Here is a 15275-nt window from a genome sequence, read left to right as displayed (position 1 = left end):
GTTGTCAGGCTTGCAGAACATTAATCTAGAAAATCACTGGATTTCTTGGCCTCTGCAACCATGTGAACCAATTCCTATAATAAGAGCTCCTCTTATATGTATCTCTATATATTCTATTGGTTCAGTTTACCTTTAGAACCCTAATTCAATGATATAAAAACAATTAAAAATTACATTCTAGGAGATTGTCATCATGCCAAAAAAAAAAAAAAAACAAAAAAAAACCACCAACCCCACAATGAATTAGTATCCTGAATATCACAAAACCTCCACAAAGGCAAAAAACAAACAAACAAAAAACTACAAAAAAACAAAACAAAACAATCCCCTAGTCCCCCAAAAGAGGGCAAAACCTCAGATTAGGCAATATTAACAAATTATATCCAAATGGCTAGTATGAAAATATGTGCAGGCAAACACAATGAGATTCTAGTTTTTACTCATTTATATTAGGAGGCATAAATGCATGTGATTTTTAAGAATGGGCCAAAATATAGAGAAGCTAGAACTCCCTCGCTGCTAGTGGAGATATAAATTGGAAGCCGATCTGACTGTTCTAGGAAAGTTGAAAATGATCATTAAATACAACATGGTATTTCTATTTCTTTATACAAAGCTGTTCAGGAAAGCGTTGTTTGAATTCACAAAGATCTGGAAATAATCCTGTTGTCCATCAGAAGGGGAGTGAATAAGATAAAAATTGACAACAGACCTTGTTTAATTTGTTGGACTAAGACCTACATAGAGCAATGTCTTCAGAGCTTGTAAATGTAATATTGAATTTTTAAAACCTAACGGGGGGGTGCCTGGGTGGCTCAGTGGGTTAAACATCTGACTTCAGCTCAGGTCATGATCTCGCAGTCTGTGGGTTCAAGCCCCACATCGGGCTCTGTGCTGACAGCTCAGAGCCTGGAGCCTGCTTCGGATTCCATGTCTCCCTCTCTCTCTGCCCCTCGCCCGCTCGTGCTCTGCCTCTGTCTCTCAAAAATGAATAAACATTAAAAAAAATAAAAAATAAAAACGTAATGGGATAAGTTGATAAGACCACGCACACCATATTACCTGTGGCCGCATATACTTTTGTCTATAAACTTGAATATACACTGAATTCACCATTGTTCTCTCTCAGAGGTTAAGAAATGTCTAGAAGAGATCATGGCAGTGAGAACAAAAGTGGCAATTTATATAATTGTTATGATAAATGCCCCTTGCTTTACCAAGATTGAGCATAGGAAAACCTTAGTGGACATGAGAGACAGCTGGAGATGGGTGTCTTTTACTGAGAAGAGTAGTCAACACTGAGTGTCTACACTGAGGGTGTCGCCACGAAATGAAATAGGATTGTGAATAAAACTGCTTGCAGAAGCCCCTTCAATACCACCCTCGGCTCCCAGTCCTTTCAAGCAGACTAGTTTAGGGGCACTTGGGTGGTTCGGTCAGTTGAACGTCAGTCTGTTTATTTTGGCTCAGGTCATGATCTCATGGTTCATAAGATCGAGTCCTGTGTCCGCTCTGCACCGACAGCTTTGACCCTGCTTGAGATTCTCTCTCTCACTCTCTGCCCCTTCTCTTCTCTTGCTCTCTCTCTCAAACAAACAAACAAACATTAAAAAGCTTAGAAAAGTTTATTGAGTACGCTGAACAACATTCTTAATATTTCTTGTCCTTATTGAGCAAGGCAAATTAAAACAAATATGTGACAATAACTGGCTGAAAACAGAGGAATGCCAATGGGAACGATATTTTCTGGAAATCAGCTTTGTTTCTTCCCCTTTAAGACCCAACCCTTTTTTGAGCTTATGCTAAGCTGCCCGGGACATCTATCTGCCAGAGAAGAGTTTGTAAGATTCCTGAAACATAATGAGAATCTCAATTCCTAACATTTAAAATAGGAACATGAGCCAGGGATTGCCCTTGAAATTTTCAGAATTCTTGCATTCCCCTACACTGCTGTATCCACAACTGATCTCAATTGAAGGACCAAAAAAAACCCCTCAAGCTCTCAGTAACACGTTACACCGAAGTGTCTTCGTTGCTTATGTAAGATACGCTGTGGGTCCAGTTGCTCTCTAGGGCTGCTCTCTTCCAGATGCTTCCAGTCCGCTTCCATCCGGGGCTTCCACCCCCCCCCCCCCCCGTACCAGGTGTCCCTGAGCTCAGCTTCCCAAGCCCAGCATTCCAGAGTCTACTTCCATCTCCTGTCACATTACGAAAGACCAAGGCGCCCAGTTGCATGGTGTAGAATGAGACACACGTTCCTGCATCAGAATTCCCACCCAACACTATGTTTTCATTACTCTTGCCTTCGGGGGTACGTGGGGCTTCCAATGCCAGAGCTTTCGTGATGTTCTTAGGGGAGAGATGGAGGGAGGGGAGAGGCGCTTTGCTTCTCTGAAATGTTTCCTTCTGTACCCAACCCTCGCTTGCAATTTCCGAGACTGATTCTGAGTTGTTCCACTTGTGTGTATTTTCAATTCTGACATTGAAATAACCATTGACTCTCCACACTATTGTTTGGACTTTCTAACTACTCCTGCCCCCACATCGTCACACCACAACTCAGTTCGCTGCTTAAATCCATAAACCCCAGCATGTCAAGGGCTGTGTCAAACTTCCAATACCTTCCCCTCTCAAGGTGAAAAAACCCTGATACTTTACATGAGCTACAAGGGCCTCATATCCTACACCTTGCCTCTCTCTTTCTTCCTCTGTATGCCCAGACACAAATGAGCTTTCCTCTCCATTCCTGAGAAAACAGAAGTTCCATGTTGGGTCTATTCCACTTACTGTTTCCTCTAAGTGGAAATCAGCTCTGGATGCAGCTTCCTTTTTGTTAGTTGGGTCTTGGCAGAGGTCTCCTGCTCAATGAAACTCTCCGTGATTCCTCCAACCTAGGCCAGCCCTGCCCAGTGTGTTCCAGCATCCCACCCCTTTCCTGTCTTCACAGCACATGTTAACAAGTAGAATTCTCTTGTCCATTTCTTTGTGCACATGTCTCCTGGGATGAGTCAATGAATGGGCCACGCAAAGTACTGAAAACGCAGTGCAGACTTGGGGATGGGGCACTTTGGTCCCCTGCATGCTCACCTCCCAGCAGCTGTGGTCCTACTGCCCAGAAAAGTACCAGGTGACTTCCACCAAGTCACCCTTAAGATAGGGCTGCAAGCCGAATCCCCTCACCCACCCGGTCAGCTCATACCCAATAACCATCTGCCAAATTGCTTCCTCATCAACATCACGCAATGCAGCCAGCCAACAAAAATCAGCCTTGCTTGAAATGTTCTGATACAATTATCAAGAAAAGTGCAGAAAAGAATAACCTCAACCCCTCAATTATTTGAATGCACAATATTTATTAGAAACAAATTTTAGATTTTAACATTGTGGTTACCTTTAATACATTTGTGAACAAATACTGGCCATAACACATTTTGAATACATCCAAGACTCAGAAAGATCATAAATTATGTTCTGAGTCTCTACTGACCCATTTGGTCAAAACGGCCTTGTTTTGCAAGAAAGGGCAGAAGGGGTAGGGTTGGAGAAAAGGCAGGGAGATTGGAGGAGAATCAAAACCCAGAAGCATTGGCCCAGAGGAGTCTGGGGAAGATTATGCTCTCATGACCTCAGCAGGACCTAGCTTACAGAGACACAAGAGTGTCTAGTGGATGAAACCTCAGTTGGCAACACAGGAATTAGCAGTGTCCAAAGACACTCCAGAGTCTGGCAGGAAGAACAAACTATGGCAAACATGATAAAGAACATGGACTCAACGCATCAGTGGCAACATCACTGGCCTCTGAAGACCAGTAACTTGCAGGCTGGCCCAAAGCTCTGATGTAAATGTGGTGGGTCTCAAGGAGCCTCCACACACAAGAGCAGTAGGTTACAACATTATCCCCTGGGCTTAGGGGAAAAGGGCACAACTGTACCCAGAAGCCTCCGCAGGTAGCTGGAGCCCAGGGCTCAGTGGTACAGGGTTGTCCACTGAGGGTTCATCCACAGGACCGGGCAGAGCCTCAGGGTACTGGGCTGTGTGTGTTGTTCCCACCGAGAGACGCCTCTTGGCCCGGGCCTGGATGCTGGGCCCCCGGGCCCCTTGTTCCCGAGGACGACGACCAGGACCACATCTGCCCATTGAGGGATGAACATCTCGGGCAGAGGGAATCGGGGTCGGTGGTCGGGTGGGGCCAGGCTCCTGGGAAGTGCAGGCGGGGACAAGCCCAGACTGGGCATCAGAGGAAGAACTCTGGGCCGGCAAGGAGCGTGGGGAGGCCAGGCACATTGGGGTGCGACGGCCAGTCCCACCACTAGCGGCCACAGGCCGAGGGGTGCGCGTGGCCCGGCGGGGTGGGAGGTGCCTCAGGCCCAGCAGGGCTCTCCGGGGAGCTTGGGCCACCCTCCAGGCGCTGAGCTCCCCCTCGTCTGGCGAGGTGGGCTCCGTGTGGTCCACAACAGCCCGGTCCTGCCCGCGCTTCCACAGCTCATAGCGCTCAGGCTGCAGGATGCGCACGAAGGCGTCCATGGAGAAGGTGACCCTGGCCTCCCCGCAGCTGCACTGAGACGCCACTTTGCCATAATCGATCCATCGCGGGGTGGCGAAGTTGATGGCTTCTGCGCAGTTGAAGCCGTGGTTGAAGCCAGAGTGGTAGCCATAGGGAAACGTCACCATGAACTCGCCAGCCTCCTGAGTGATCCGATTGAAGGGGATCCCGTTGTCCTTGAGGACCGTGGGCGAGATGAGAGCCACCTTGTGCCGCAGGAAGGCGTCACAGGCGCGGGCACTGCCCGGGAACAGCTCGGTGGCCAGGCGCTCCAGGCGCCGGCCGTGCTCCGGGGGCACCGCGTACCAGGTTTTGGGCTCCCCGAAGTGCAGGTAGTTGATGCTGTAAAGGTCCATGTCCTCCGTGTGCCAGGCGAAGGTGGTCTTCCACATGCCAAAGTACAGGTAGGGCGTGTTGACGCCCTCGATGACCACGCCGCACTCCTGCTCCAGCAGGTCCTGGATGGTCCCCAGGTGGCCAAGGTTCCACTGTTGAGTGTTTTCCGCAAACAAGGAGCCGCTGATGTCAGCGCCATAAATCGGAGAATCGTACAGGCGGGTTTTCCAATACTTTCGCTCCAAATCCTCAAAATCCGAGTGTGGAGGAGTCCGATACTTTCCGCTGTTTGCCAGTTGGCGATACTCCGCCACTGTCATGGCTTTCTTCTTTTTATGGTATTGAGTAAACACACCTGCCCGCCCGGAGACCACCTGCTGGAGGGGAGTTGCTATTAAGATGTCACTGATATCATCATAGGTCTGCCTGGCTTTCCATTCCTTGGGGGGAATCACCTTGGCCAGGCCTGCGCGGTGTGCGCCTTCGGATTCCATGTATGCAATGTATTTATCAAAGTCATTAAATTCTTCTTTGGTTGGATGAAATATCATTATGGTACAATTTGGGTTCTGCGCAAAGTTGGCCTTAGACTTCATGGTTTTCATTAATAAGCACCAAAGCCCAAACTTTTTAGATATCTTCTGGATATTCGAGGATGCTGGAAAATGCTACTTTTTCAAAAATGAATGAGTGTCTGTGTCAGCTGGAAATACTGGTGGACTACTATTACTATGCAAATTAAAGGATAATGTTTGTTAGGCTTGCTGATTCATCAGGGAACAGCACTCGTGGTAGAATATTTGCCCAGAAATGAGGGTGGCTGTGCCTGCAATTCTGTGATGCTCCTCTGTTGGCACCTGGTTCTGTCCTCTTGAGGTTTGTTGAATCACTCAGTCTTGGGTGGGTATCCTAAAGGTAGTGTCTTCAGGGCAGTGTTTAGACAAAGCCTAAAAGAAAAAATACAAAAATTTTGAAAGTTAATGTAGGAAAAGTATTAGAGAGTTACAGATAAAATACCACCATGGAACATTATTGAACGCTCAAAGAATGGCTAAAAATTTTTTTAAGTTTATTTATTTATTTTGACGGGGGGAGTGGGAGGGGCAAAGAGAGAGGGAGAGAGAGAGAATCCCAAGCAGGCTCCACTCTGTCCGAGCAGAGCCAGACACGGGGCTTGATCCCACGAACTGTGAGATCATGACCTGAGCTGAAATCAAGAGTCAGATGCTTAACCCACTGAGCCACCCAGGCACCCAAAGGGCTAAAATTTTATTTTATTTTTATTTATTTATTTTTACTTTTTTATATAATTTATTGTCAAGTTAGCTGACATACAGTGCATACGGTGTGCTCTTGGGAGTAGATTCCCACGATTCATCACTTACATAAAACACCCAGTACTCATCCCAATGAGTGCTCTCCTCAATGCCCATCACCCATTTTTCCCATACCCCCACCCCCACCCCCTTTCACCCTGTTTGTTTTCTGTATTTAAAAGTCTCTTATGGTTTTTCTTCCCTCTTCATAACTATATATATTTTTTCTTTCCCTTCCCCCAGTCTTCTGTTAAGTTTCTCAACTTCCACATAGGAGTGAAAACATATGATATCTGTCTTTCTCTGACTGACTTATTTCATTTAGCATAATACACTCCAGTTTCTTTCATGTTGTTGCAAATGGCAAGATTTCATTCTTTTTCGTTGCTGAGTAGTATTCCATTATATATATATATATACCACATAAAAGGCTAAAATTTTATAAGATGATAAAACAAGAGGTGGTGCGGATGTGGAACAATGGGAATTGTCATACTCTAATAAAGATAATGGAAATCATTACACTCACCTTGGAAAACTATTTGGATAGTATGTATTAATAAAACTGAGCATATACATGTGTAAAATTGAACACATACACGTGCATACATGTGGAAACATGCCTAGGTAACATGCATGACTCTGCACTAAAAGGTACCTGAGAATGTTCATAACAAAATTACTTCTAGTAGCCAAATATTGGAAACAACCTAAATACCCATCAACTGTGAATGGATGAACATTATGGTATATTCATACAGTCGAATATAATATAGAATGACGATAAACAAAACCACATAGAAACATAAAAAATAATTTTATAAACATCATACTGAACAACATAATCCATGATTCCATTTTTATAAAGATAAAAATGAGGGGCACCTGGGTGGCTCAGTCGGTTAACCATCCAACTCTTGGTTTCAGCTCAGGTCATGATCTCACAGTTCATGAGTTTGAGCCCCACATCAGACTCTGTGCTGTCAGTGTGGAGCCTGCTTGCGATTCTCTTTCTCCCCTCTCTCTGGCCCTCCCCCACTTGCTCTCTCTCTTTCTTTCTCAAAACAAATAAAAAAACTTAAAGAAAAGATAAAAATGAGGCAAGTTAGCTATATTAGATGTCAGAGTAGTAGTTACCTTTGAGAAAGAGAGAGATTGTGAGTGGGGCATAAGGAAGCCTCTGAAGAAATATTCTTAACCTAGGGCTGGTTACACAGCCATCAGAAGAGCTAATTGTGATAATTCATCAAGCTATGATGATTTTCACAAATTTCCATATGTTTATCAAAAAATAGACTTTAAGTGCAGCTCAGCCATAATGGGGGGTGCATGCAGCCCACATAGTATACATCTCTGAAGTGCTTGGTTCTGGTGAACAGGGAGCATTGTGCTGTAAGGCACCTAAGGACCTCTTCTTCATAGAGCCTCAACTTTCCAAGATCAGGAGACATAGCTGACTTTCCTAATACATAGAAACAGACACTGAGAGCTTGACAAAATAAGAAGACAGAGGAATATGTTCAAAAAAAGAACAGGACAAAACCATAGCAAGAGAACTAAATAAAACTGAGATAAGCAATATGCCTGATAAAAATTCAAAGTAATGGTCATAAACATACTTATGGACTCAGTAAAACCTTAAACAAAGAGAGAAAATATAAAAAAGAACCAATCTGAGATAAAGAACTCAATAACTGAAATAAAAAATACACTGGAAGAAATCGATAGCAGATTAGAGGAGGTGGAAGAACAGACTAGCACTTGGAAGACAGGGTAATGGTAAGCAATCAAGTTGAATAGAAAAAAGAAAACAAGCATAATAAAACATGAGAATCAGTTAAGAAAACTTGGTGACATCCTCAAAGGTAATAACATTTGCATTATGGGGATCTCAGAAAAAGAGAGAGAGAGAATGGGGCAGAAAATTAATTTGAATAAGTGAAAACATCCCTAATCTGGGGAAGGGAACAGACATGTAGATCCAGGAAGCACGGAGAGTCCCCAACAAAATTAACCCAAAGAGGTCCACACCAAGACACATAATAATTAAAATGGCAAAATGTAGTGATAAAGAGAGAATTTTAAAAGCAGCCAGAGAAAAGAGTTACCTACAAGGAAAACCCCATAAGGCTATCAGCTAATTTTTCAGCAGAAACTTTGCAGGCCAGAAGAGAGTGGCAAGATATATTCAAAGTACTGAAAGAAAGAAACCTGCAACTAAGAATACTCTACTCAGCTTTATTATCATTCAGAATAAAAGGAGAGACAAAGAGTTTCCCAGACAAACAAAAGTTAGAGGGCTCATCACCACTAAAGCAGCCTTATGAGAAACATTAAAGGGAATTCTTTGAGTGGAAAGAAAATGCCATAATCAGGAATAAGAAAATTATGAAAGGAAAAATTTTCATAGGCAAATGCAAACATATAATAAAGTAGTAGATTAATCATTTATAAAACCATAATGGAGGCTAAACCACAAAAGCAGTAAAATCAACAAAATCTATACAAATCAGTCAAGGGATTCACAAAATAAAAGGATATAAAGTATGACATCTTATACATAAAACATGGGGTGGGGGAACAAAAATTTTATAATGAGTTCAAACGTAAATGACCTGATATAGACTGCTATATGCGTAAGATGTTACATCTGAACCTAATGGTAACCAAAAATCAAAACGTGTAATAGATACATAAAAAATAGAGAAAGGAAACCAATCACATCAAGCCATCAAACCACAAGGGAACAGAACAAGGAAAGAAGGAACAGAGAAGAACTACAAAAACAAAAGTAAAATAAGTAGCAAAATGGCAATAAGTACATAACTATCATAATTACTTTAAATGTAAATGAACTGAATGCTCTAATTAAAAAACATAGGGTGACTAAATGGATAAAAAAGCAAGACCCATCTATATGCTGCTACAAGAGACTCACTTCAGATCTAGACACATGCAGATTGAAACTGAAGGGATGGAAAAACATTTACCATGCAAATGGAAGTGGAAAGAAAGCTGTGGTAGCAATATTTACATTGGACAAAATATACTTTAAAGTCTATAATAAGAGACAAAGAAGGATACTACATAATGACAAAAGGAACAATCCAACAAGAAGCTATAACGACTGTAAATATACACCCAATATGGAAGCAACTAAGTACATAAAACAACTATTGATTGACATGAAGGAAGAAATTGACACTAGTACAATAATAGTAGGGGACTTTAATGCCCACTTATATCAATGGATGGATCATCCAGACAGAAAATCAACAAGGAAAGAGTGGCTTTGAATGACACATTGGACCAGATACATCTAACAGATATATTCAGAGCATTCTATCCTGAAACAGTGGAATACACATTCTTTTCAAGTGCATATGGAAATTCTCCAGAAGAGATCACATTAGGCCACAAAACAAGTCTCGATAAATTTAAAAAAGTTGTAATCATATCATGCATCTTTTCTGACCACAACAGTATGAAACTAGAAATCAAGAAAATCTGGAAAGAATTAAAATACATGAAGGTTAAATAACATACTATTAAACAATAAATGGGTCAACCAAGAAATCAAAGAGGATATCAAAAAATACATGGAGACAGGGGATCCTGAGTGGCTCAGTTGGTTAAGTGTCTGACTTCAGCTCAGGTCATGGGGATCTCACAGTTTGTGAGTTCAAGCCTCGCATTGGGCTCTGTACTGACAGCTCGGAGCCTGGAGCCTGCTTTGTATTCTGCCTCTGTCTCTCTCTGCCCCTCACTTGCCCTCTCACTCTCTCTTTCTTTCAAAAATAAACATTAAAAAGTAAAAAATAAAAAATGAAAAACTACATGGAGACAAATAATGAAAACACAATGGCCCAAAATTTGTAGGATTCAGCAAAAGCTGTCCTAAGAGGGAAGTTTATAGCAATACAGGCCTACCTAAAGAAACAAGAAAAATCTCAAACAAACAACCTAACCTTAGACCTAAAGAAGCTAGAAAAAGAAAAACAAACAAAGCCCAAAGCCAATGGAAAAAAGGAAATAGTAAAGATTAGAGCAGAAATAAATGAAACAGAGACTAAAAAAATAAACTGAATAGCACAATGAAACCAGGATAAGATAAACAAAATTGATAAACCTTTAGCCAGACTCATCAAGAAAAAAGAGAGAGGACTCCAATAATTAAAATCAGAAGTAAAGGAGGTGAAATAACAACTGACACCCCAGAAGTGAAAAGTATTATAAGACAATAGTATGAAAAACTATATGCCAACAAACTGGACAACCTAGAAGAAAATGGATAAATTCTTAGAAATATATAATCTTCCAAAACTGAATCAGAAAGAAATAGAAAATTGGAACACACCAATTAATAGCAATGAAATTAAATCAGTAATCAAAAAACTTCCAAAAGACACAAGTCCAGAACCAGATGGCTTTATAGGTAGATTCTACCAAGCATTTATTTTATTTTTTTAATATATGAAATTTATTGTCAAATTGGTTTCCATACAACACCCAGTGTTCATCCCAAAAGATGCCCTCTTCAATGCCCATCACCTACTCTTCCCTCCCTCCCACCACCCCCCATCAACCCTCAGTTTGTTCTCAGTTTTTAACAGTCTCTTATGCTTTGGCTTTCTCCCACTCTAACCTCATTTTTTTTTTCCTTCCCCTCCCCCATGGGTTTCTGTTAAGTTTCTCAGGATCCACATAAGAATGAAACCATATGGTATCTGTCTTTCTCTGTATGGCTTATTTCACTTAGCATCACACTCTCCAGTTCCATCCACGTTGCTACAAAGGGCCATATTTCATTCTTTCTCATTGCCACATAGTACTCCATTGTGTATATAACCACAATTTCTTTATCCATTCATCAGTTGATGGACATTTAGGTTTTTTTCCAAAATTTGGCTATTGTTGAGAGTGCTGCTATAAACGTTGGGGTACAAGTGCCCCTATGCATCAGTACTCCTGTATCCCTTGGGTAAATTCCTAGCAGTGCTACTGCTGGATCATAGGGTAAGTCTATTTTTAATTTTTTAAGGGACCCCCACTATTTTCCAGAGTGGCTGCACCAGTTTGCATTCCCACCAACAGTGCAAGAGGGTTCCCGTTTTTCCACATCCTCTCCAGCATCTATAGTCTCCTGATTTGTTCATTTTCTACCAAGCATTTAAAGAAGAGCTGGGGCACCTGGGTAGCTCAGTCAGTTAAGCGTGCAACTCTCAATTTCGGCTCAAGTTGTGATCTAACGGTTTGTGGGACTGAGTCTTAACACTGGGATCCATGCTGGCAGCACGATACCCGCTTGGGATTCTCTCTCTCCCCCTCTCTCTGCCCCTCCCCTGATCATGCTCACTCTCTCTCTCTTTCTCTCTCAAAAATAAATAAATAAATTTAAAATAAAAAAACAAATTGAAGTCACAAATGAAAGGATATTCCATGCTCATGGATTGAAAGAACCAATGTTGTTAAAATGTGCACATCACCCAAAGCAATCTACAGATTTAATACAATCCCCATCAAAATACCAACAACATTCTTCACAGAACTAAAACAAATAATCCTCAAATTTGTATGGAACCACAAGAGACTGAATATCTAAAGCCATCTTGAGAAAGAAAAACAAAGCTGGAGGTATCACAATCCCAGATTTCAAGATATACTACAAAGCTATAGTAATCAAAATAGCATGTTATGAGCACAAAAGTAGACACATAGATCAATGGAACAGAAAAGAGATCCCATAAATAAACCCATGTTTCTATGGTCAATTAATCTATAACAAAATAGGCAAGAATATGCAACGGGAAAAAGTCTCTTCAACAAAAGGTGTTGGGAAAACTGGATAGCTATAAAAAAAAAAGAATGAAACTGAACTACTCTTTTATACCATACACAAAATAAACTCAGAATGAATTAAGGACCTAAATGGGGAGACCTGAAACCATAAATTCTTAGAAGAAAGCATAGACAGTAGTTTCTTTGACATCAGTCATATAAACATTTTTCTATATCTGTCTCCACAGGCAAGGGACACAAAAGCAAAAATAAACTATTGGGACTACATCAAAATAAAAAGCTTTTACACAGTCAAGGAAACCACTGACAAAATAAAAAGGCAACCTATAAATGGGAGAAAATATTTGTAAATGATACATGCAATAAGGGGTTAATATCCAAAATACATAGAGAACTTATACAACCCAACACCTAAAACAAAAACAAAAACTGAAAAAAAACAATCTGATTAAAAAATGGACAAAGACCTGAATAGACATTTTTCCAAAGACAACATACAGATGGCCAACAGACATGAAAATATTCTCAATATCACTAATCATCAGGGAAATGAAAATCAAAACAACGAGATAACTCTTATGTCAGAATAGCTACAATCAAAAAGCGCGGGCAAGGATGTGGAGAAAAAGAAACCCTTTGCGCATTGTTGGTAAGCATGCAAATTGGTGCAACCACTGTAGGAAACAGTGTGAAGATTCCTCTAAGATTAAAAATAGAACTACCATATTATCCAGTCATTCCACTGCTGGGTACTTACCCAAAGAATATGAAAAAACTTACTCGCAAAGACATATGCACCCCAATGTTTATTGAAGTATTATTTATAATATCTAAGATATGGAAGTAACCCAAGTGTCCATCAATAAATGAAATGGATAAAGAAGAAATAGAATATTACTTAGCCATAAAAAGAATGAGATCTTGCCATTTGTAACAATGTGGATGGACCTAGAGGATATAAAGTGAAATGAGTCAGACAGAGAAAGACAAACACCATATGATTTCACTCAAATGTGAAATTTAAGAAACAAAACAAATGAACAAACAAAAGAAACAAAGCACTCTTTAAAATTTTTTCTGAATTTTTAAAATTTATTTTAATTCCAGTATAGTTAACATACAGTGTTGTATTAGTTTCACATGTACAATATAGTGATTCAACAATTTCTACACATTATCATGATGAGCACTGGGTAATATATAGAATTGCCAAATTATATTGTATACCTGAATCTAATATAACATTGTATGTTAATTATACCTCAATGAAAAAATAAAAATAAAATAAAGATAGAGTTTAGGCATTATGCTAGCATTAAAGACTTCGAGACATATTTCATTACATTAACAGAAATAAATGAACTAAACACTGAATCAATTAAAGGGGCTAGAAAATAGAGACAAAAGGAAGAGGATTAAAGAAATGACAAGGGGGGCGCCTGGATGGCGCAGTCGGTTAAGCGGCCGACTTCAGCCAGGTCACGATCTCGCTGTCCGTGAGTTCGAGCCCCGCGTCAGGCTCTGGGCTGATGGCTCAGAGCCTGGAGCCTGTTTCCGATTCTGTGTCTCCCTCTCTCTCTGCCCCTCCCCGTTCATGCTCTGTCTCTCTCTGTCCCCAAAAAAAAATAAATAAACGTTGAAAAAAAAAATTAAAAAAAAAAAAAAAGAAATGACAAGGAATACAGATGAAATTAATGAAAGATAATACATACACAACCGGTATGAAGACCAAAAATGTTCTTTGAAGAGATTAACAAACCGTGAGTATAATTGATCATAAGAAAAGAGAGAAGACAACAAGCAGTAATAGGAATTAACAGACCACAAATCTAATAATACAGTAGAAAAAATTTAGGAGAATCGTATCAGCATCTTGCTAGCAAAATTTTCAAAAGAGATCAACTTTCTACAGAGAAAAAATATCCAAAATGGACCCAAGAAAAACTAGGAAGCATGAACACAGAAGCATAAGAATCTGGTTCCAAGTATGACCCCTAAAAGCCCAAGAGATACATCATATTATAGGTGAATCTAGCAAATTTTTAAGAAAGTTAGCTCTTATTAATGCAAATTCTTTCAGAGAAAAAGTTAGAAAGCCACTCAGATGAGGCTACAATGTCTGATAGCAAAATAAGAAAACAACAGAAAATTAAAACAACAGAAAATTATGCTATAGGCCATCTTTAAGTTATAAACATAGATGAAAGCTTAAACAGAATGTTATCCAACCAAATAAAGGAACATATTAAAATAATAATATCTCATGACCAAATAGAATGCATTCCAGGAAAATAAGGATGATTCAGTATCTGAAAATCTAATGAAGTAATTCAAAATACTAACAAAGAAAATGAAAACTATCATCATCTTGTAGGTACCGAAAAACTATTTGATGAAATTCAACACTTATTCATGATTTTTAAATTCTTTACTTGTAAACCATTAAAAAATATTTCTATAGTAAGATGAAGGGTTTCAATGTAAAAAATGAACAGCAAGTATCATTCCTAGCAGTGAAATAAAAGAAACATTCTTAAGGAGAAAAAGATGCTAACTACTTCATTGACATTATCTCAAGAGGTCCCTTAATACTGTTTGCTAATCCTTTTATACTCTCCTGTTTACCTGCTCTCCAAATACTCTATTTTATCTTCCCTGTCTTCAAATTTGGGCATGCCTACTCCATTCACTTAGAATCCTTCAAATGTCCTAAGAGTCCCTACATGATCTGGTACCCCACTACCTCTTGATGCTCAGTATCACTGCTTTCTACTCTACCTACCTCTTGCTCTCTCACTTCCAACCACATCCCAGGCTGTGTCTCAGAAAAGCCTGGAGTCCGCCTACCTGATGGTCTTTGCAGACAAGCAATTCTCTTATCTCCCTTGAGTTTCAGTTCAAATATCACCTTCTCCGATTGCCTTGTTTTGGATAAAATTAGAGATGGTTTTCTCTCAAGAAAACAGTCTCTCAAGAAAACAACTCCCAACGAAACATGAACTTATATGTCTTTTCAAAATTCTAATCACATTGGCCCCACCCCAAGTCCATCATCCCTAGTCCAATCACCACTGAATCCAATTAGCTATCCAAACACCTCTTCCAACTGAACTCACAATGTTCTTTGTTTTAGTAAACACCCTCATTTTCAATGTTACCAGCTACAAAGCATGCGTGTTTTGCCTGAATTTTTTTCTTGGAGACTTCTTACAAGAAAATAAAGACGGGAAATGACGGCCAACCCTCAACAAATCTGAAATTGTGTTTAAAAATAAAAATA

General features: G+C 40.1%; 1 protein-coding gene across 3 annotated transcripts in view; it reads right to left on the bottom strand.

Annotated features, from left to right (window-relative positions):
• Nucleotides 1-3333: 3333 nt before the first annotated feature.
• The window catches only part of KDM4D (lysine demethylase 4D), a 34555-nt gene continuing 22613 nt past the window's right edge, over nt 3334-15275 (bottom strand). For all 3 annotated transcript variants that reach the window (XM_086678604.1, XM_086678603.1, XM_086678606.1), the window contains one exon: nt 3334-5827. In XM_086678604.1, the coding sequence (XP_086534730.1) occupies nt 3908-5485 (1578 nt within the window). In that variant the 5' untranslated portion in view covers nt 5486-5827 and the 3' untranslated portion in view covers nt 3334-3907. The remainder of the gene's footprint in view (nt 5828-15275) is intronic.

The sequence above is a fragment of the Puma concolor genome, chromosome D1 (genome assembly GCF_028749965.1).
Source record: "Puma concolor isolate L17-30 chromosome D1, mPumCon1.1.hap2, whole genome shotgun sequence".
Taxonomy (NCBI): Eukaryota; Metazoa; Chordata; class Mammalia; order Carnivora; family Felidae; genus Puma; species Puma concolor.
This window is presented reverse-complemented; position numbering and strand designations above follow the sequence as displayed.